The sequence below is a fragment of the Gorilla gorilla genome, chromosome 4, assembly GCF_029281585.2.
Source record: "Gorilla gorilla gorilla isolate KB3781 chromosome 4, NHGRI_mGorGor1-v2.1_pri, whole genome shotgun sequence".
Taxonomy (NCBI): domain Eukaryota; kingdom Metazoa; phylum Chordata; class Mammalia; order Primates; family Hominidae; genus Gorilla; species Gorilla gorilla.
In genome coordinates, this window is record NC_073228.2 from 31845731 (window position 1) to 31866862 (window position 21132).

Here is a 21132-nt window from a genome sequence, read left to right on the forward strand (position 1 = left end):
TGCCCTAGCCTCAGTATATGGCCTCCAGCCAGCCAAGCAGCCTCTTCTCTTTCGCTCTGTTGCCCAGGCTGGAATGCAGTGGCGCAATCTCAGCTCACTGCAACCTTCGCCTCCTGGGTTCAAGCAATCCTCCTGCCTCAACCTCCTGAGTAGCTGGGACTACAGGTGTGCACCACCACACCTGGTTAATTTTTGTATTTTTTATAGAGACAGGGCTTCATCATGTTGCCTAGGCTGGTCTTGAACTCCAGGGCTCAAGTGATTCACGTGCCTCTGCCTCGCAACATGCTGGGATTACAGGCGTGAATCACTATGCCCGGCCCCAACCTCGTCTTTCTCAGCCTCAGTTTCCCCTTCTATATGATGAAGAGATCAGATTGGAACTCCTCTAGCTTCCGCTGTGATGAAGCTCCAAGATGCCTTCAGCATCTCTCCAAGGTCCAGGTCCCGGTAGAAGGGAGTGGGGTATAGACACGGAATTCACAAAGAACGGGAGTGGGGACACCTGGTGGTACCTGCTTGGGAGAAATCTCCTGGCCTTAAAGCCCCCACCCTGGAACAGGGGGAACAGGGGTGGGTGGAGGGGGACAGGGTGGGGTAGTTGTGGAAGGCTAAAAACACACTTGAGAAAGGTTTCTCCAAAAATATGTCCATATTTTAATCATGCCTAAAGTCCCACCTGGGAAGGCTAAGGACCGGAAGCCTGGAACTTGGAGAGCTGAGGCAACAGAGAGGCTGCGTGCAGAAGTGAGCCGTCATCGCAGGAAGCCGGCCAGCAGGCAGGCCAGCATGGGGCCCAGCAGGGCAGGCAGGGCCCAGGGCAGCGGCCGACCTGGGGCCCCGGACTTTACCACCGTGCGCTGCCCCAGCTGCTGCAGGGGCCTGACATTGTCCTTCATGCTCAGTGTCTGTTCCTTGTCGTAGTACAGCTTCTGAGAGAATGCCAGGATCTGCGGAAGTGATGGGGCTCAGCAGGTCGGGGCAGGGGGAGCTGCACTCCCTGCCGTGTGACCTCAGGCAGGCACCTCGTCCTGTCCTGGGAACCCTCATTAGGAAAGAGGGGCTCTGAACCCCTGGCTGTCAAGGTGGTCGTGAAGATGATAAGAATAGGGAATGTAAATGAGGTGCGTGGCATGGGTGAAGGCTAAGTGCCCATTGGCTTCCTTTCACTCACACCCCAGGGGGCCCGCAATGCCTGCTTCTCTTGTCACTCTTACTACAGGACAGTGGCTCTCAAACTTGAGCATGCGTTAGCATCAGCTAGGGGGCGGGCTTGTTGGGCCCCAGATGCCTGGGCTCCACCCCCAGAGTTCCTGATTCAGTAGCTCTGAGGATTAGCATTTCTAACAAATTCCCCCAGTGATGATGTTGACTCCACTGGTCCAGGGGCCGCACTTTGAGAACCACTGTTTTGGAATGAAAGCAGTGCAAGGGTAGGGATTTGGGTCCTTTGGGCTCACTGCTGTCTCCCCAGAGCCTCGTTCATTATAGAAACCCCAGCACCATTTTCTGAATGACTCCACCTTCCCCTGCCCCCTGTCTAGCCCCCAGTCTGGTGATGGAACAGCTCAGGCTTTTCTTGCCTGTCTTCAGTGAATGTCCATGATTAACAATGGACTTCAGTTACCTGGGCTCCCCACCCGTATCCTGAGGGACCTCTGAGGGCAGACAGAGGGATAATTTCTGGGGAGCCAGGCAGTGGGAGCCCATGCCCTGCCCCAGGCCCTGTGCACCTGTTCTCTGTGAAGCTGAATGGGCTCCTGGAACACAGTCCAGACGACCTTCTCATCGCAGGTCGGTGTGGTGAGTGAGCCCAGGTAGCGGAAGTAGTGCCTCAGTTTCTCCTCCTTGGGGAGCAGGTCCAACAGGCTGCTCTCTGCCATCGTAGTGCTCATCTCTGAGATAGGGGCAGAGGACACTGTCAGTGAGGGTGGGAGAAGGAGCCCCTCTTCCCCTGCACTCTGAGAGCCCAGCTCCCCGCACACCCACCCCTTCCTCTGTGGGAGGAATCCCCCTCCTCACCTCAAGCCCTTCTCCCCCATCCTGACTCACCAGGTTTGGGGATATTAGACAGTGCCTCCACCAGTGGCTGGAAGCCCTCGTTCACCTGGGTTCCAGCCTGGAAAGGGAGGGAAGGGTCTTGAGAAAGTCTGCAGGGAGCCAGTGGTGGTGGCCAGTTCATTCTCCCGATCTGGGGACGGAAGGCCAGGCAGCTTCTGGGATTGAGGCTCTGGGCTCCCCACCTGGCCCGGGGACATGCAACCCCAGAAACAGAGGCGGAAGTTGGAGTCTCCCCGCCCCCTCCTGCCTCGCTGGAGTCCCAGGTCTCTGAATCCTAAGAAGAAGCTCTCAGCCCCGGGTTCCCCGGGAAGTGGGGGATGGGAGTCCCACCTCCACCAGAAAGGCCAGCACCGCAATTTCGTCTTCAGGGTCCTGGGCCTCTTTCACATTCCTCGATGTCCCCTTCTCTTTCTCATGTACTATGTGCATCTGGTCGGGGTGGAGGGGTGAAAAGGGGACCTATGAAGGGCCTGGACTACCCTCCTTGCCCAAGGCAGGTGCGCGCCCAGAGCCCAGACAAGGTCCCAGTCGGGAAGGGGCCCTCACCTCCATGGCAAAGCGCTCCCCATCAAGGCTGTGCTCCGAGCCGTTATATGGCCAGTTGGACCAGTGCAGGTGCAACTGTTTGGCCTGGTATGGGGCAGGCAGTCCTCCTCCAGAAATGCTGGCCTTGTTCTCCAGCAACATCATCACTGGGGGCACAGAAGGGGCAGAGTCCTCGAACCAGCCTCCCTCAGCCTCCTCCAGCTCCTCATCCCAGCTTCACCCAGATGGGACATTGTCTCCTGCCTCCCACCCTTCATGGGCTCTGGTTCTGGCCTGCAGGGGGGGCGCAGGGTGGGGCAGGGTGGGACAGCCCCGGACCTTTCCCTGGCCTCCTCCTTGGTCTCCCTGCCTGCCTCCCCCTCTTTTGCACCCTCCACTGCCCCAAACTGCAGCTCTGTCCTGGTGCCTTCTCTGCGTCCACCTCCTCCGTGGTGCCCTGGTGTCCTCGGGGTAATGTCCAAACTCCTCAGGCCTGGGTGATCTGCCCCTGGGCCCCAGCCCAGCTGCCCCTGGGCCTTGCTTGGGCTCCGCCTGGCTTCACTGTCTGTCCTTCCTCCACACAGAGCTCCTGGCAGTCCTCTGAACACGCCTAGCTGTTCCATGCCTCCGCGCCTTTGCACATGTCCTTCTTCCTGGAACGTTTCCTGCCCCCCAATCCCAGACTGGTCTGACAAAAGTAACGAAAACATACTAGAGTGCTCTCTCCTCCTGGAAGCTGTCCTCCCCCTTAGGATTTTCAGCCACCTCACAGCACAGATGGGCCTGGGTCTGGCACACCCTCCTGGGAGGAGCCCCATCGTCTCAGTCCTTGGGGAACTCGGGTGCCCAGGCCTGCCTGGGGCCTCCATCCAGCCCACCTGAGTGCCCGTTATTTTGGACAGTCCATGTTTGCTTCTTATCGTAGCCAGAGAAGAAGAAGCGTCCCAGTTTTTTGTCCACCTTTGCCTTGGTGGTGACGATGTTGATGGGGGACTGGCGGGCCTTCTGGCAGTTTCCACCCCACTTGACTGGCACTGAGCAGGGAGAGAAGGTGGGCTGAGAGTCGGGTGCCTGACACCAAGGTGTAGCCCCCACCACCCCACTGAAGTCAGGCCCACCCACTCAGTTCCCACACAGAAACGCTTTGGGGTGGCCTGAAGGCTGTGCTGCAGGGATGCTCAGCTCAGAACTCCACTCTCGCCCTCCCTGGGCCCTCCTCCTCCTCCTCCACAGAAACATACATGCAAGGCTGGGGAGTCTAGCCCCAGTGTGGAACAGGGTGGGAACAGGGTTGCCAACTGTTGACTGTGAGCTCCGGGGTAGGGACAACTTCATGAGGTGGTGCACATGGCCTCTCCAAGCCCTGGGTTTCCCAAATGTAAAATGGGAACTGCAGAGATAATCCGCTTCCCTGGGATGTCAGAGAGTTTAAAGGAGGCGGATGGAGAGGGCTTTGGAAACTGTGGAGTGGGACCCCCGGGGGGACTGCTGAGCATCATCTGAGGAATGGGAGGGAGAGGAGTAACCCTGGAGGAGCTGGTTTCCCGAACCCTGGTGACCCCAACACCAGGTGGGCCAGGGTCAGGAGCAGGCAGCACTGCTCAGTCACCAAAACACAGCAGACTGCAGGGTTTGTATTCGAATTGGTCAGCATTCAAATAAAAGCGTAAAGGACCATCACTCAGGCACCCTGCAAGGGGTGTCACTGGGATAGAAACAACTCCCCGTTTTATTATGGGAAACAGCAAAACGCCTTTCTTCCTTTAATGCTGCTGCCAATTTATTCCACAGGGAACATGCCCTCTCGATGACAGCAGGTGCCAGTGAAGACTCAGGTCACTCTATGCTCCCTGGTCCCTGAGCACCAGGACAGGAGAGTGTGAGTGTGTGTTTGTGTGTGTGAGTGTGAGAGTGTGGGTTTGTGTGAGTGTGTGTGTGCGTGTGTGAGTGTCAGAGTGAGTGTGTGCTTGTGTGTGTGTTGTGTGTGTGTTTCTGTGTGAGTGTGTGTGTTTGTATATCTGTGTGTGTGTGTGAGAGAGAGAGAGAGAGTGTGTGTGTGTGTGTGTGTGTGTGTGTGTGTGTATGCTGGGAACTGATATCTGCCTGGGAAGCCACCATCACCCCTCCCCTTCCCACTCTTCTGGGGTCTCCATTTCGGCCTGCGTGGTGCCCACCATGCACAAAGAGCAGTCCCCTGGACTGGCTGTACTCACCCAAGCAGGGGTAGTTGGAGGACTCGGCTTGAACATCGTAGCACCAGTGTGACTCTGGAGCAGAGAGGAAGGGTGTGAAGTGTGCGTGCGTGTGTCTTGTTGCTCACACACACAGGAGGATCAGAGGCTGGGCCTACCCCTGGGGTTGGAGCCCCTCTTGGGCTGGGATGGAGTGTTCTTGGCAGCAGGATTGAGGGCCCAGGAAAAGAGACTCAATTGAAAACCAAGCAGGGGCTGATCAACAGGTCAGCTGGCATAGGGCTCTGTTCCCCAGGCAGGGCCAGGCCAAGCAGCCACTGGCCCTCCAGGGAAGCCCTCTGAGGCCACTCATCTCTAACATGGGGCTGGCCTGGATACTCCATCCTTTGGTCACCAGCAGCCTCCTCCGCGCTTACCTCCCCCACCCCAAACCTGGAAAAGAGACTGGTGAGAGGGGAAGAGGAGGACGTGGCTCAGCCTCCGCTCCTGGGACAATAGAGTCAGGTTCAGCCGGGCAGCCTTCCCAGATCCAAGATGAGGGAGGAGATTAGGCGGCCCCTCCCCAGAATGTCTCACCCTGTGTTACTAAGATCCCTTCTTGGCTAGCATCTCACAGCTCCCGCTAGGAGGAAAGCAGCCAGGCTTTCTCCCCTGCCCCTCAACCGCACAGTCCTGATCTTTGGGGACAGGCTGAGGGCTCTGCCTCAGGGCAATAGAACCCAGCATCTCTGAAAAAAAGGCTGCACCTCAAATGTCCCACATGGATGCAAGATGTTAATAAGAGGGGAAAGTGCATGCAGGGCAGAAGGGCCTATGGGAACCCTCCGTACTTCCTGCTGAATTTTTATGTGAGCCTAAAATTGCTCTAAAAATAAAGTCTATTAATTTTTTTTAAAGACTGCACCAGCAGGGCGAACACAACATCTCATCCAGAGCTTGGAATTCTGGCTGAGCCGCTCAGGGGGCTTAGATGGGTTTGGGGGCAAGTCCCTTAAGCTCTCTGAGCCTCAGTTGTATCATCTGTAACATGAGACAAACATACCCACCTCATAGGGCCTTGGGGAGGATTAAATGAGGTTTCAGGCGGCTTGGCACTTAGTAAAATCCCATCGACAACTCCTTCCCTCCCCCCCACCCCTCCCACCCACCCCATGGCCTCCTTTTGGGAGCAGATGGCCAAAGCCAAGGAGAGGCCGAGAGAGGAGAGAAATGAAGTGACTTGGAAAGAAATCAAGATGAGGAAATTCCTAAGAAAAGCACGGTTCCCACTCAGCCAAAGCTGAGGCCTCTGAGCTCATCCACCCTCTCCCTTCTTGCCTGGGCTGCCCCCACAGTCCCATCTTCTTGTAGTCTAAGCCAGGGTAGAGTCCCCGGAGTGGGGACAGGATGGGGAAGGAGCCATGAGGGAGCATCCCCAGGAAAACTAACTGGCCACAAAGAGCCGCTTTGGGTTTTGGAGTTTCCCTGCCCTGATCACTGCCTCTCCTTCCCTGCTGGCATCACCTTTTTCAGAGCTGCAGTGTCCTCCCCCTGATGGCCCATCCCCAGCCCCGGGCAGGGCTCTGCTGTCCCTGGGAGTTGCTGCACCTGAACCACCCCCATGTGGGTGGATTCTGCAGAGGGCAGTGGCCACTCGCCACCCCAGCAGTGGGGCAAAGCTCCGAAGCCTCCAGCTCCCCCTCTGCCTTTGCTCAGTCTTCACAGGGGAGTTATCTGACATTCTGAGTCCCATAATCTTCCTCTGACAGAAGGCATGTTACAGGAAAGGGGTCCCGATCCAGACCCCAAGAGAGGGTTCTTGGATCTTGCACAAGAGAGAATTCAGGGTGAGTCTGCAGTGCAAAGGAAAAGCAAGTTTATTAAGAAAGTACAGCGGTGAAAGGACAGCTACTCCATAGACAGAGTAGGACATTCCCAAAAGTCAGAGAAGGAAGGAATGCATTCAATGCGTTGTATATATGGGGACATGTGCTCTGCTACAAGGGTTTGTGATAAAGGATTAATTTTCTTAATTACTACATTATCCAAGAATTGATATTATTATTATTATTATTATTATTATTATTATTATTATTATTGAGATAGAGTCTCGCTCTGTTGCCCAGGCTGGAGGGCAGTGGCGGGCTCTTGGCTCACTGCAACCTCCACTTTCCAGTTTCAAGCAATTCTCCTGCCTCAGCCTCCTGAGTAGCTGGGATTACAGGCATGTACCGCCATGCCCAGCTAATCTTTGTATTTTTAGTAGAGACAGGGTTTCACCATGTTGACCAGGCTGGTCTCGAACTCCTGACCTCAAATGATCCACCCGCCTCGGCCTCCCAAAGTGCTGGGATTACAGGTGTGAGCCACCGTGCCCAGCCAACATTATTATTTTTAAAGCAAAATTAGGAATGCCTTTGCTCTCCAGATATCGGAGTATCTGGACCTTCCCAAGTCTGGGTCTGTGTAGTAAATATTATTAATTTGTTCCCTTAACTGCAAACATCTAGAGGCTAGAAATGCCTGACTTTCTGATAATGCAGCCCAGCAAATCCCGGCCTCATTTTCCTAGCTCTCACCCAAAATGGAGTCACTCTGGTTCAAACGCCTCTGACAGGTGCAGCCACCAAATTCCCACTGCTGGTGACTGAGGAGATAATAAATCAGAGGGCATTTGCACCATGACAGTTCCTTGCCATAATCATCCCATGTCCCCACCCGCAGAGGTCTTGAAGGAGGAAGGGGTTTTGAAGATTGGGCTGGCCTCTTCTCTGACTGGAGGTCCCGGGGGACAGCCATTCCAGGAGAAGCCTCCCTTCAGCCAGCATCCCCAAGAGCCAGCTGCAAAGGGTGGAGCCCCCTGTAACTCGCCTCACAGCCTCCCTGGGGCCCATCTGGTCCAGGCTTAGCTTTTCTTAGGAATTTGGTCTTCCCTGGCTCTGGCTGCAGCTCCTAGGTTTGTAGTGGTGACCTGTGATCCACTGTCTTAATCATGGAGACTTTTGACCTGCTTGGCTGAACGCACTTGTAACTACCTTCTTCAGGAAGCAGCAGCCAGGAAAACATAATGGTGGTGAGGTCAAGGCCAGGGGTCAGGTCCATGTCGGTGGATGAGGGTGGGGTGCTGGTGGCAGGAGCACCCACCACTCAGGTTCCTGTCTTCGTTGAATGAGAGGGCCACCCTTGCAGGTAAGTACCAGCCCACTGACTCAGGCCACTCCCAAGAGGGCTTGGGAAGGAGAGGGGCTACCTACCCAGAGGTCTCGGTGTCCAGCGCCACATCCTGCCTAGTCCATCCACCCTGACCAGAGGTTAGAGACCGAAAGTCAGTCGCCTGTCACCCAGCTACTGCCCCCAACACTGACTGACCTGCCACCCCTCCCCCTTATTTCAAGATGGCTGAAGAAGCCTCTCTAATGGACCTTGCTCACCCCACCTCCCCCTCTGAGGGACAGGGGATAATCCTGAAAAACAGCTCAGCACAACCCAAGTGTGTCCTGGGCAAAGTCTCAGCCGCTCCCGGCCAGGGGTCTGGGGCTCTGAAGGGGACCAAATATCCTCACCCGTCCTCTTGTCTCAATGGACAGAGATGCTCTGGGGGTCTCCATATGCAACCTGGTCCCTTCTCAGCTTGAGTCCTCGATAAGATGAATGGAAGGCAGGTCCCAGTCAGAAAGCCTTGGCACTAAAGGGGATCGCAGCAGCTTGTGTGAGGGGTGAGCTGAGACACATTCCTGACACTGGCCCCAGGCTTGGGGGAGAGCCCCATAAACTTGGTATATGACGCACCAGCCACGTGCCACACAGGCACCGCACTAATCACTTAAACCCATTATCTTATTCAAACGCTTAAAACCCCTGAAGTCAGAATGACTACACCTGTTTTGCAAATGGGACAGGAAGTGACTTACCCAAGACCACACAGCTACAAAGCACCAGAACTGCAAAGCATTTCTCTTTCTACTTTCTAGCTGCTTAGTAGGTTTCCAATGTCCAACCCTACAAATAAAAGTTTCCACATTCTGCTTTTTCTCTTTCTTCTCCCAGGGGCCCGGTGGAGAGGCTGCAAGGTGCCCCTCGACCCTCTACGACAGCTCAGCCAGTCCCTGCTGCAAAGGGCACACGCTGGCTCCTCTCTGTGCAGAGGACACCTTCACCCCTCACTCCGCCGCTTTGAGGATGGAGCACCTAACTTGGGAGAGGAGGTTTCAGCCTGCGTGGACCCCAAGAACCATCCGAGGGGTGGTTGGGCTGAGAACTGGCAGATGGGGTCTTCCGGTGATGGGGTCTGGGGTTGCAAAGAAGGTGCCTCCAGGATCGGATCCCTGTGCCCAGCCGCTTGAAGCGCCTTTAGCTCCTTATCAAATATTAACATGCCTTTCCTGCCACCTCCCACCTAGAGGAATAATTAAGAGCTCGGCTTCACCATTAATCTTTAAACGAAAATCACCCTGTCCGGAAAGACCGGCTCCGCAGAGGCCTTGGGGCTCCGGGTCCCCCACCCCCCGCCCCCGCCAGGCTCCCAATTCAGCGCTGGGGGTTAGGGAGGCCAGGGGAGCTTGCGACCCTCAGGGGCAAGGAACCCGTGTGGGAAGCGCGGCTTCCAGGACCCTGCCACACCGCCCTTGCTCTGGCCGCGGGGCAGTCACCCAGCGCTGAGTCCCAGCGGGACGGACGGAAACCCACGGGCAGACGGAGGAGGTTGGGTGAGAAAAGAAGGCGTGCGTTGAGGCGGGTCCGAGAAGCATCCTTTTTTTTTTTTTTTTTTTTTTAAACGGAGCACCAGGCTGGAGTGCAGTGGCGTGATCTCACTGCAACCTCCACCTCCTGGGTTCAAGCGATTCTCCGGCCTCAGCCTCCCGAGTAGCTGGGATTACAGGCGTGTGCCACCACGTCCGGCTAATGTTTGTGTTTTTGGTGGAGATGGGATTTCACCATGTTGGCCATGCTGGTCTCGAACTCCTGGGCTCAAGTGATCCACCCGCCTCTGCCTCCCAAAGTGCTGGCATTACAGGCTGGAGCACCCGCGCCCGGCCTGAGACGCATCCTTATCAGGGACTCCCAACTCGTCTCGCCGGGCCACGCGCACACACCCTCACCGCGCACACCCGTGCACACGCTCCCCCAGCCGGTGCGGACACGCGTGTGCACACACAAGCTCGCGCGCTGCCCAGTCCTCCCGCACCCTCGCGGCCCCCGGCGCACACGCAACCCGGGACCCCAGCGCCACCGACGCTCACCGGTCGCCCCCTGGGGGATCTTCTGCAGGGGCGGGAGCTGGGGGCACGGAGGGGACCGCCGAGGGGCACCTGGGGCCGGAGCCCGGGAGCTCACCTGCACTGGCCGATGGCCGCGCCGCGGAGAGGGCCAGGAGCGCCAGCAGCATCCGCATCTTGCGCGACAGCAAAGAGTCCTCTGGGCCAGGGGTCGCGCACCGAGGAGGCCGCCGCGGGTGCAGCGATCCTGCCGGCCTGGGTTTTATAGCGGAGCCGCGACGGGAGGGAGCCCCGACAGCTGGACGCGGGAGGCGGCTCCTCCCCCTGGCGGGGACTGCCCTCCCCTCTCCACCTTCCCCTGTCCCTCATCTGAAATCCTCCGCTCTCCCCGGTCCCCCGCCCTGCCTGGCCACCTCTTGCCCTGTGCGCGAGGCCCCCTCACCCACTCCGCGTCCTCTCCACTCAGAAGCGGCGCCCTGCCCCTCCCCCATCCTACTCCTGGTCCCTGGTTTGGGAACAGGGACACGACACCACAAAGTGCTTGACCCACAGAAAGATGAGTGCCCCGATGATGACTTTGATCATTCTGGCGCCACCCCTGCGCAGTGGTCTTGAATGGGACCTTGGAATGGCCTTGGGGTGGGGGTGGGGGTGGAAATGGCCTCGAAGAGATGAGAGTCTGCGGGGCGTGTGATGCCGTTTGTTGAATCAGTGGCTGCAGAAAGGCTCTCTTATCTCTCTTAGGCAGTGGTCATTGATTCTCTGGGTCTCATCTCTTCTATTTCCTCCCAGGCTGCTCCAAACTTAATTTCTAAGCAGACCAAAGACCTTTCTTCGAATACAGAGCAAAGCTGTCCCTAAACTACTGCCCTTGCTGGTGTTCATGTGATGACCAGGGAGGGTTGATGGGGCAGAATTAAGAAATGGATTGTAAGAGGATTCGGTGAGGGAGAAGCTGATGGGGTCAAAGGGGAGGAGCTAGGTTCTTTGAGCCCCCCAGGTGGAGAGATGAGATGGGAAGAGAAGAGACCGGGGTCTGAATGGACCCCTGGTTCTCCCATCTGGCAAGATCTCCAGAGGAGTCCAGGGGAAGTTCCCTTAAGGGCGGCTCCAGCATTTGGGGAAATGGGGTCCCCCCCATGCCCCCAAGCTGCCTCTTGTCTCCTCTCTTAGCTGTGCCCTCCTGCTACTGCAGGTCCTCTGTGTCCCACATGGGGTGGGGGCTTCTGTGGGAGTTTGGGAAGCTCAGGCTGGGGTGCGGGAGAGGGACAGGGAACCAGGCAGTGGACCTGGACCTCCTCCATCAACCCATCAACAGGAAGCCCCCTTTTTCTGCTTTAGCCACTCCCCATCCGCTGCCAACCTCTCAGTCCCTACCGACCTTCGAACCTGGGCTAGGGACCTCTGAAGGGGGATTGCCTCCCCCAGAAGGATTCAGGCAAAGATGCTTCCTCCTTGCTTAGGGTTGAGGCTGACTCCCCGCTCCTGGCCCAGGATCACACAGCCTCACAGAGCAGCTTTGATCCTACAGAGAGGCAGGAGGGAGGGGAGGGGGTGTCCATGCCAGGCTTAGGGCTCTATTGTCAACACCACTGTATAATGTAATCACCACCCTGCGACCATGACAGCCACAGGAGGGATTCCACACCCAGAGCCTATTCTGGGGAGTGCATTTGTGTTCACAGGGCTATAAAAATGTCCCTTTCAGGACTGAGGAAGCCTGTTCCTGGAAATAAAAACCACCCCCAGGGAGTCCCTGTGACCTCTGGCCAGCCCCCTGATGAGCAGGGGAGAGGCTTGGGAACCTTTGGTGGGGTTAAGGGACTGTTGATCAATGATCCACTTTAAAGTTCATTGCATTCAGGCCCCCCAGGAGAGAGGGGGGCCCTGGGTGCATTTTGGGACCATAAAGATGGGTGAGGAGAACGAGTCCCTGGTAGGGCATCCCCTCTGAAGAATGCGGGAGGGGTAAAGCTATGCACTCTCTTATGGGTGCATCTTAATTATGGGCACCACAGAGCCTGCACATTGGCGATGGGGTGGTGGACTGGTTCCTGCTCCATCTGCCATCTCTAACTTCAAGGTTACACAGGGTGAGTGGCCCTCTCTTCCTGTTCCTGGTCTTAACATTCTCAGCCTTATCTCCAGCCCTGACCCCAGTCCTGGCCTGCCATAAACCAGTCACCTGTCACTATTTAGACTACCTGGGGCCCTGCTTACCTGTAGGGGGCAAGGCCTGATTTAGGGTTGTTAGAGCTGGAATGAGTGCTGACATGTCCCAGCGACTCACAGGGCCCATAAAGCTGCCAGCCCAGGCCACCTGAGTGGGAGAGCCCAGCCCAGCTGCCCCAGCCTCCTTCCTCTTACTCTGCGGAGGCCCCCAGTGTTCTGAGTTCAAGTCTTTCCTCTTCTTCTGACTCACGGATGACCTTGGGCAACTTTCCTGCACCCAGCTGATTGCAACTTCCTCATCTATAAACTGGAGATGGTAATCCCTGCCCGGCTGACCTCCACCAATAAACAGTTATTTGGAGTCTGCTGTGAACCAGGGCCTGCCCAGCCCAGACTCTCACAACCGGCCTCTCAGTGCCTGGGTGTAGCCACTGGCCCATGGCGGATGCAAAGATTAATCACACTCTTGTCCTCTGGGGATGTTTGCACGCATGGCCCTGTCAGGAACAGAAGGGAGGCCATGGGAAAGCTAAGGGGCTTTGAGACACATAACCCTGGAGTCACTTCTGGCTCCATCCACTTGCTCTGTGATGGCAGCTGAGCCTCAGTTTTCCTCATCTATAAAATGGAAATCATCCCCCAATCTCTCTCAAAGATTGTCCTGAGGCCTCAGTGAGCTAAAGTCTGAGGAGGCTGGGCCCACGGCTTGGCACATTGGCACATGTGGCCATGACCTCTAAGCAGAGTCCCCTTAGCTGGATTAAATCTGACCCTAGGCAGATGTGGAGGCAGCATTGGGTGGGATGGAACATTGAGTTAGCACTGGGGAGGGGCCCTGGCACATCCAGGCTCTTCCTGGGCTCCCAAGGGCAAGGAGGAGAGCCCTGACTGTAAACCTGGGAACATGAGGTTCAGATGCAGCTCCCGCTGGAACTGTGAGAGCCATGGAGTGGAGGCACAAAGGGAGCTGAGACCCTGCACCCCTGGGTTCACAGCTCAGGGGAAGGTCAAATACATTGCCCTAAACAGAAACCTATCATACCTTATGCTCAGCGTCGCAGGAGGGCAGAGAGAATATCAGGCAGAGGGTCAGAATAGGAGTAGGAGCCACACTGCCCAGGGTCTACATCCCAGACCCGACACTCAGCTTTCACCCCCGTCAGGCTCAGTGTCCTGATCAGGAAAATCACCAGCCTTCGACCATGATTTAAAAAAAAAACCAAAATAACAAAAAACACAGCAGAAATAAAAACAGCAGCTGCTGGGCACAGTGGCTCATGCCTGTAATCTCAACACTTTGGGAGGCCGAGGTGGGCAGATCACTTGAGGTCAGGAGTTCAAGACCAGCCTGGCCAAGATGGAGAAACCCCCGTCTCTACTAAAAACACAAAAATTAGCCAGGTGTGGTGGCGGGTGCCTGTAATCCCAGCTATATGGGAAGTGGAGGCAGGAGAATCACTTGAACCCAGGAGGCAGAGGTTGTAGTGAGCTGAGATTGTGTCACTGCACTCCAGCCTGGGCAATAGAGCAAGACTCTGTCTCAAAAAGAAAAAAAAAAAAAGAAAAAAAGAAAACCAGCAATACCTTCACAAGAGCGTGGTTAGAATTCCACAAGGTAATGCTGGGTGAAGGGCCTGTCTGGACACTTACTGAGTGCTCAGTAAACCTCAGCTGTAATTCTTAGTTGTTAAGGCCACAGTGGCCTTATGCCCAGAACAGCACACGAGCCCAGAGGAGCAGCCCCTAACCCAGCCTGTGGGAAAGAGACTGGGGAAGCCTCCCTCAAGAGATCAGACCCGCACTGAGTCTTCAAAGAAAAGTAGACTTTAACTTAAAAAGGGAAGGGAGATGCAGGTGAAGGAAACAGAATGAGAAAAGGCATGGAGGTGAGGCTGGAGAGGGGTTTGGGACCAGACAGGGCTTGTCTGTTAGGATTGGAAGGTTGGACTGATCTTTCCTTTGGTGGGGGATAGATATCAAGATCTTAATTTTATAGACCGGGAAACGTTCTCAGAGAGGGTCACTCGACCCCAGAAGCAGGTAGGGATCCTCTGTTACTTCTATGAGTTACAGAAGAGGAAGCTGCTGCTCAGAGAGGGCAGTGGTTTGCCCAAATTCACAGCAAGGAGAGAGGAGTAGAGGTGGGATTAGAACTTTGGTCTCCTGCCCCACTTCCCAGTGCTCTTTCTGTGCCATCTCACCTCCTCCCAACACCACATACTTCCCTCCCACTGGGAGTCCCAGCCTCCATCTGCCCTCGCTTTCCTCACCCGCAGATTCTCCGCTGACTCGCAGATTATTCAGGGAAAGGTTTGCAGAGATTCCAGCTTTTGTGTTCCCGGAGAGTGAGATTAAATCCACACAAAAGAAGGGTTAGTCAATAGCCTGGGCTCCACCTCTCCCCAGCCTGGATCTCTGCTGTATTCCAGCAAAGACGAAAAAACTCCTTCCCTGCCAGCACCTGTGGAGGCTGCGTGCCCTCTTCCCACCCTCTGTGCCTGCCCTATTTCTCTGGACTGTGCAGAGAATCTGGGGGAGGGGAGGGAGGGGGCCGGCAGAGAGAGCTGGAGACTGTCACTAGGGAAGGACAGGAGCCTTTTTGGTACAGGAGTTGGCAGAAACTTCTGGCCCCGAACATTTTGAAATAACAATAGCAGTAATATGTGTGGAAAAACCCAGTGATAGAGGTGACATATGTTCTGTTCCTCTCCTGCAGAAAACTCAGGAATACTCCCCCGTGGTCGTCCCCTCCCCTCTCAGCATCTTGGCCACAACAGCCCAGGCTCACACCAGCAGGAGGCTGGGATCAGAGCGAGGTCGGATTTTGCAAGTGTGTTCATTTACATTCTGGTTTGGTGGTGGAGGGATCCCCTAAAGAGGGTGATGAGGGGGAATTGGGTTGGGGAGAAGAAGAGCCACACGAGCAACTTTGGTGGGGAAAGGAATGGTCCTTCCTTAATTAACATGGTGACAACATTAAGAAAACAGGCTCGCGGGTGGCTTGGCGGTGGCTCGCACCTGTAATCCCAGCAATTTGAGGGGCCAAGCCTGGCAGGTTGCTTGAGCCCAGAAGTTCGAATCCAGCCTGGGCAAGATGGTGAAATCGGTCTCTACAAAAAATACAAAAATGAGCTGGGCATGGTGGCACATGCCTGTAGTCCCAGCCACCTGGGGGGCTGAGGCTGGAGAATCACTTGAGCTCAGGAGGTGGAGGCTGCAGTGAGCCAAGATCACACCACTGCACTCCAGCCTGGGGCCTGGGTGATAGAGTGAGACTCTGCCTCAAAAAAAAAAAGAGAGAGAGCGAGAGAAAGAAGAAAAAGGAAAGGAAAGAAAAAAGAGACTTGGCCAGGCACAGTGGCTCACACCTGTAATCCCAGCCCTTCGAGAGGCTGAGGCAGGAAGGTCGCTTGAGCCCAGGTGTTTGAAAACAGCCTGGGCAGCATAGAGAGACCCTGTCTCTACAAAAAATAAAAAATTAGGGGAGTATGGTGGTGCACGTCTATAGTCCCAGCTACTCAGGAGGCTGAGGTAGGAGAATCCCTGGAGTCTGGGAGATCGAGATGGAGGCTGCAGTGGGCTATGAGCATGCCACTGTACTCCAGCCTGGGCAACAGTGCAACAGTGTGAGACCCTGTCTGTAAAAAGAAAGAAAGAAAGAAAGAAAGAGAGAGACAGAGAGAGAGAGAGAGGAAAGAAAGAAAAAAGAGAGAGAGAGGAAAGAAAGAAAGAAAGAGACAGACAGAGAGAGAGAGAGAGGAAAGAAAGAAAAAAGAGAGAGAGGAAAGAAAGAAAGAGAAAGAAAGAAGGAGAGAAAGAAAGAAAGAAAGAAAGAAAGAAAGAAAGAAAGAAAGAGGAAGAAGGAAAGGACTAGCAGGGGTGGGGGCTCACACCTGTAATCCCAGCACTTTGGGAGGTGGAGGCAGGTGGATCATCTGAGGTCAGGAGTTTGAGACCAGCCTGACCAACATGGTGAAATCCCATCTCTATTAAAAATACAAAACTTAGCCAGGTGTGGTGGCAGCGCATGCTTGTAATCCCAGTTACTCAGGAGGCTGAGTCAGGAGAATCGCTTGAACCCGGGAGGCAGAGGTTGCAGTGAGCCAAGATCATGCCACTGCACTCCGGCCTGGGTGACAGGGCAAGACTCTGTCTCAAAAAGAAAAGAAAAAAAGAAAAAAAAGAAAAAAAGGAAGGAAGGAAGGCAAGCAGAAAGGAAGGAAGGAAGCAAGCAAGCTCTTTCAGGGGTGTGTGTGTGTGTGTGAACTTCTTTTTCCTGATTACCCAAATAACACTTGCTCATTGTAGAACATTTGGAAAGGAGAAAAAGAAACATTATTCATAACCTTATTTCCCAGAGGCAATCATTTTACAAGTTTGACGTATTTTTAAGAAAAAACACCCCACCTCAATCCGTGTTTAATTTTTCTGTGTCCCCTGCAGCCTTTATCTATATGCAAGCATGCTATTGACATAGTGAACAATGGAGGGTCCTGCTTTTTAATGTCCACATTTCAGTGTAAACCTGAGTCCATGTTACTGGGCAGCCTTTGCAACTTTCATTTTGTGGCTCCACAGTACACCCAGGTTGTATCATCAGATCCCTCCCCATTATAAAGAACATTGCAGCGAACGCCTTCCCACTAGATGGACAGGGCCGCTGGATGGGCAGGGAAACTGGGAGTCTCAGCTCCTCTACCCAGCTCCCCACTGAGGGGAGCTGCCCTAACTAAGTTCATGAAAATAGTTGAGGAGTGCGGTGGGGGCTAGTGAAGGTCCCTTGGCGGCCAGTGGGAGAATCAGAGCCTGGAGTCCTCACTCTGACCTCTGATGTGCCTGTGAGATGGGAAATATGTGTGAGGTTGGGGGTGAGGTGGTTCTGAATAGATTTGCAGGGTGTGAGAAAAAAATGTGCTTGTGCGTGCCTCCTCCCTGAGTGCCCTTGCACAACATTGGCGCCCTCTGCTGTCCCTGCTCGTCTAATACTTTGGAAGTTCTTCTTTCTGTCTAACTAGATCAGTCTGTCCTTCCTGTCTCCTTTCCATTTAGGTGAAGAGTATCATTTAACAGCAATGAAATAGCATTCAGAGAATTGAAAAAAAACTCTTTAGGTCCACCCCAAACCCAGTACCCAGAACTTTAGCCTCCTTCAGGAGACTTCCCTATTGGAACTACTCTCTCTCTCTTAGATATTGAGTTGGGGGTTGGGGGGATGGGGACTGAGACAAGCAGTTGAGAATAAGGCAACAGTTTCCCTGAAGACCCTGTCCTAGCCACTCGCTTCTCCAGGTGTGGCCCTGGGGAGGGATGGCTGTATTACAGCCGCAGAAAGAAGCCAAGCATTTGGCAGCTTAGCTCACCTCCTGCATCTGATAAGGGTGACACATGGGTACACGTGGGGTGGTTAGATGGGTCTTCCCTGCCTCTCCGTTTATTATGCAAATGGGGAAGTGGGGAATGGCTTTTTCCTAGTAAGTAACTCCGAGATTTCCGAAGTTTAATGAGCCTTGTGTGGTAAAGGATTAGGGGCAGGCCTGGCTTCATGGGGCAGGGGCTTGCATAGTTGCAGAGCGGCTGCACTTAGAAGAGCTTCACATTTTCTTTTTTCTTTTCTTTTTCTTTCTTTTTTTCCTTTCTTTTCTTGAGACAGAATCTCAATCTGTTGCCCAGGCTGGAATGCAGTGACGTGATTTTGGCTCACTGCAAACTCCACCTCCCTGGTTCAAGTGCTCCTCCTACCTCAGCCTCCCGAGTAGCTGGGATTACAGGCACAAGCCACCACGCCCAGCTAATTCTTTCTTTCTTTTTTTTTTTTTTGAGACAGAGTCTCTCTCTGCCGTCCAGGCTGGAGTGCAGTGGTGCGATCTCAGCTCACTGCAAGCTCTGCCTCCCGGGTTCACGCCATTCTCCTGCCTCAGCCTCCAGAGTAGCCTGGACTACAGATGCCCGCCACCATGTCCGGCTAATTTTTTTGTATTTTTAGTAGAGACGGGGTTTCACCATGTTGGCCAGGCTGGTCTCTAACTCCTGAACTCAGCTGATCCACCCGCCTCGGCCTCCCAAAGAGCTAGGAGTACAGGCATGAGCCACCTCACCCTGCCCACATTTTTATTTTGTAGCTTATACTGGAGGCTGGGGTTTAGGGGAGCGGTGTCTGTCTTCTGGTTGTATCTCCACCCTGCCAGGGCCGGCAGCAAGGGTGTTGAGATTCTAAAAGCCGTGAGGGAAAGCTCCCCAGGGCCCAGCCTCCCCATACAATTCACAGGACAAGTCTGGAGTGAGCGAGGACTATGTCCATAAAAGGAAGGAAAAGACAAGACAATGTTGCCCAATGAGTCAAGCGTGATCGTAGCACAAAGAAGCAGGGCGCTGTTCCCCAGAGCAGGGCCAGTTCAGAGAACAGGTCGGGAGCAGCTGGACGATAGAGAACAGTCCTCCTACCAGCAGCCCTAGGGCCCTCGGCTGGTGCAGGTTCTGCTTTCTCGCGGGAAACGCTCCCCTACAGATGCTCGCTCACAGCCCACCGCCCCGCGCCGCTGCAGCTTCTGTGCCCCGGAAAGCCTCTCCAGCAGCCTGGCAGTGCTCGAGGTGAGCACAGCGTTTCGGCCTCCCGAGCCTGCCTACTCCTCGTGGCGATGTGTGACAGCTAGGTCAGCGGCGCGACGTCCATGGGGGCCCTGCGCGCTGATCGCGACGTCCAGCCCGAGCGCGGTCCCTAAGCGGGCCAGCCTTGGCCTGGGGCGCCGTCTGAATTGGGCGCTGGCTGCACACTCAGCTGGCCTGGAATGCCCTGGACGACACCTGCCTGCTTGACTTCTGCCTCTACCATCTGGTCTGGCATTTCGCCCCAGGCTGATGATAAGAAGGAGGCCCTGGGACACCGCGCAGGAGCACGGCGGGAGCCATACTGGGGCATAGCCCTGGACTGCCTCTCTGAACTAGCCTGCTCTGGGGAAGAGTGCCCTGCTTCTTTGTGCTACGATCATGCTTGACTCACTGGGCAATATTGTCTTGTCTTTCCTTTCTCTTTCTTTTTATGGATATAGTAGTCCTCATTCACTCCAGACCTGTCCTGTGAATTGTATGGGGAGGCTGGGCCCTGGGAAGCTTTCACTCGGCTTTTAGAATCTCAACCCCCTTGTGGTCATCCAAGCTTTCCAAAAAGGAAAGACATTTCTTTTCTTTTTGTTTTTCTTTCTTTTTTTTTTCTTTTTTTTTTTTTTTTTTTTTTTTTTTTTTTTTTTTTTTTTGACATGGTCTTGCTCTGTTGCCCAGACTGGAGTGCAGTGGTGTGATCATAGCTCACTGAAACTTTCTGGGCTCAGGTGATCCTCCCACCTCAGCCTCCCAAGTAGCTGGGACTACAGGTGCAGTGCCATCACTCCCGACTCATTTTTATGTTTTTTTGTGGAGACGGGGCTTCACTATGTTGCCCAGGCTGGTCTCGAGCTCCTCGGCTCGAGCGATCCGCCCGCCCCGGCCTTCCAAAGCGCTGGGATTACAGGCATGAGCCACTGTGCCTGCCCAAGCTTGTGATTTTATATGCTCAGGAGCAAAAATCTGGTCCCGAAGTGGCTGTATCCAGTGTCAAAGAAGGGCATATTCACTTTGTGAAAGATGTGCGGGAGGAATTCCAGGGGTTTTTCTCTCCTGCTTCGCAGGTAGCAGTGTTGGCACAGCTTGGATGGCCACACCGCGGTTGAGATTCTAAAAACCGAGGGAAACCTTCCCGGGGTCCAGACAATTACAGGACAGGTCTGGAGTGAGCGAGGACTATCTACATAATAAGTGAATTCCTGCCAGTGCCGGGACAGAGCATGGGGTTCGAGCTTCGCCCACCTGTCCCGCACTGCCTGGGACTGAACAAGGCATGGACCTTCGCCGAGCCTCTCAGGCAAGCTCCGACCTCCCCGGTGCTTCCGGGTGAAACCCGCGGTGGTCTAAACAGTTGAGGCAGGCGACGATCCATGAGGGCTGTTGGACCAGTGCGGACGCGTCCTGAAGTTCGGGTCGAATCCTGAGTGGAGGCTGTAGCGCGGACGCGGCTTCCGGTAGGTGGCGGAGGGGCGTGGGGCACTTCAGCACCACGGGGTGGACAGCACCCTGGAAGCAGCTGCGGAAGCCTGCAGCCGAGGTCGCAGCCAGGCTCCCCAGACCCCCGCCTGGTTCCGCGATCTTTACCCTGGAAGTAGAGGCGGAGGGACAGCCCCAGCGGGACCGAGCTTCGAGACCCGGACCTCACGGCCCACAAGCTGTGCGGAGTTTGGGCCTGCGCTCGGGGGATCTTGTCGACTTGGGGTCAGGGATGAGGAGGAGGGGGCCGCGGGCGAAGGCTGGCGATTCATCCAGCAGCGCTCAGCAGAAGACCAAACCTTGGTCGCGCCCCTGGAGCCCTCTTTCCCTTGGAATTCCAGTGTAGACACCGTCGCGGGTGCTGGTTGCAAGGGACCCTTAGGCACCCGCTGGCCCAGACTTGCAGCCTCGTCTAAAATCTCCCGCCCCAGGTTAAAAGGCAAAATAACGGCACCTGGAGGGGCAATGGAGCGCGGACGGGCTGTTCGAGGGCAGCGGGGCAGAACGGTCCCGCTGCGCAGCGCTATGACCGAGACGGAAGCCATGGACCGTTTCTGGGAAGCAGGTAAATGGAATTAAGTAGATTTAAGATTCCAAGGCGTTTTACACGCCGTCCCTTCTGAGCCTCTCAGCAGCCGAGGAAGGTAGGCCCAAGCATCAGCTGTCATCCACGAAGGCTCTCAGAGGGCGGCCGACGCCTCCACGTCACACAGCCGAGGGTCTCTGAAGCCGGGACTCGAATCCAGGGTTCTGCACACCAGATCTGCTGCTAGTCCTCGGCACCTGCTGCCTCGCGGGAGCCCAGTCGCCTGCAGGACAGGGAGTCCCTGCAGCTGCGCCGTTCGCTGTGCCTCCGGGGTCAGTCGTGGGCGCCCCAGTCCAAGCGCGGCCTCGGAACCGAATGGACAAAGACG

General features: G+C 55.2%; 1 protein-coding gene across 4 annotated transcripts; it reads right to left on the bottom strand.

Annotated features, from left to right (window-relative positions):
- Nucleotides 1-484: 484 nt before the first annotated feature.
- Nucleotides 485-10278, bottom strand: CA4 (carbonic anhydrase 4). 4 transcript variants are annotated; one of them, XM_055386691.2, is made up of 8 exons: nucleotides 10092-10278; nucleotides 4800-4853; nucleotides 3299-3620; nucleotides 2608-2753; nucleotides 2392-2490; nucleotides 2053-2191; nucleotides 1734-1897; nucleotides 485-950 (listed from the first exon to the last, which is right to left on the bottom strand). In XM_055386691.2, exons 2-8 carry the CDS (start codon nucleotides 4833-4835, stop codon nucleotides 756-758), a joined length of 1101 nt encoding a protein of 366 aa, XP_055242666.2. In that variant the 5' UTR covers nucleotides 4836-4853; nucleotides 10092-10278; the 3' UTR covers nucleotides 485-755. The 4 variants fall into 4 exon arrangements, with proteins under 4 accessions (XP_055242666.2, XP_018884159.1, XP_018884160.1 ...); XM_019028614.4 differs by having other exon boundaries at nucleotides 500-950; nucleotides 3465-3620; XM_019028615.4 differs by lacking the exon at nucleotides 10092-10278 and adding an exon at nucleotides 8012-10031 and having other exon boundaries at nucleotides 501-950; nucleotides 3465-3620.
- Between the last annotated feature and the right edge of the window lie 10854 nt (nucleotides 10279-21132).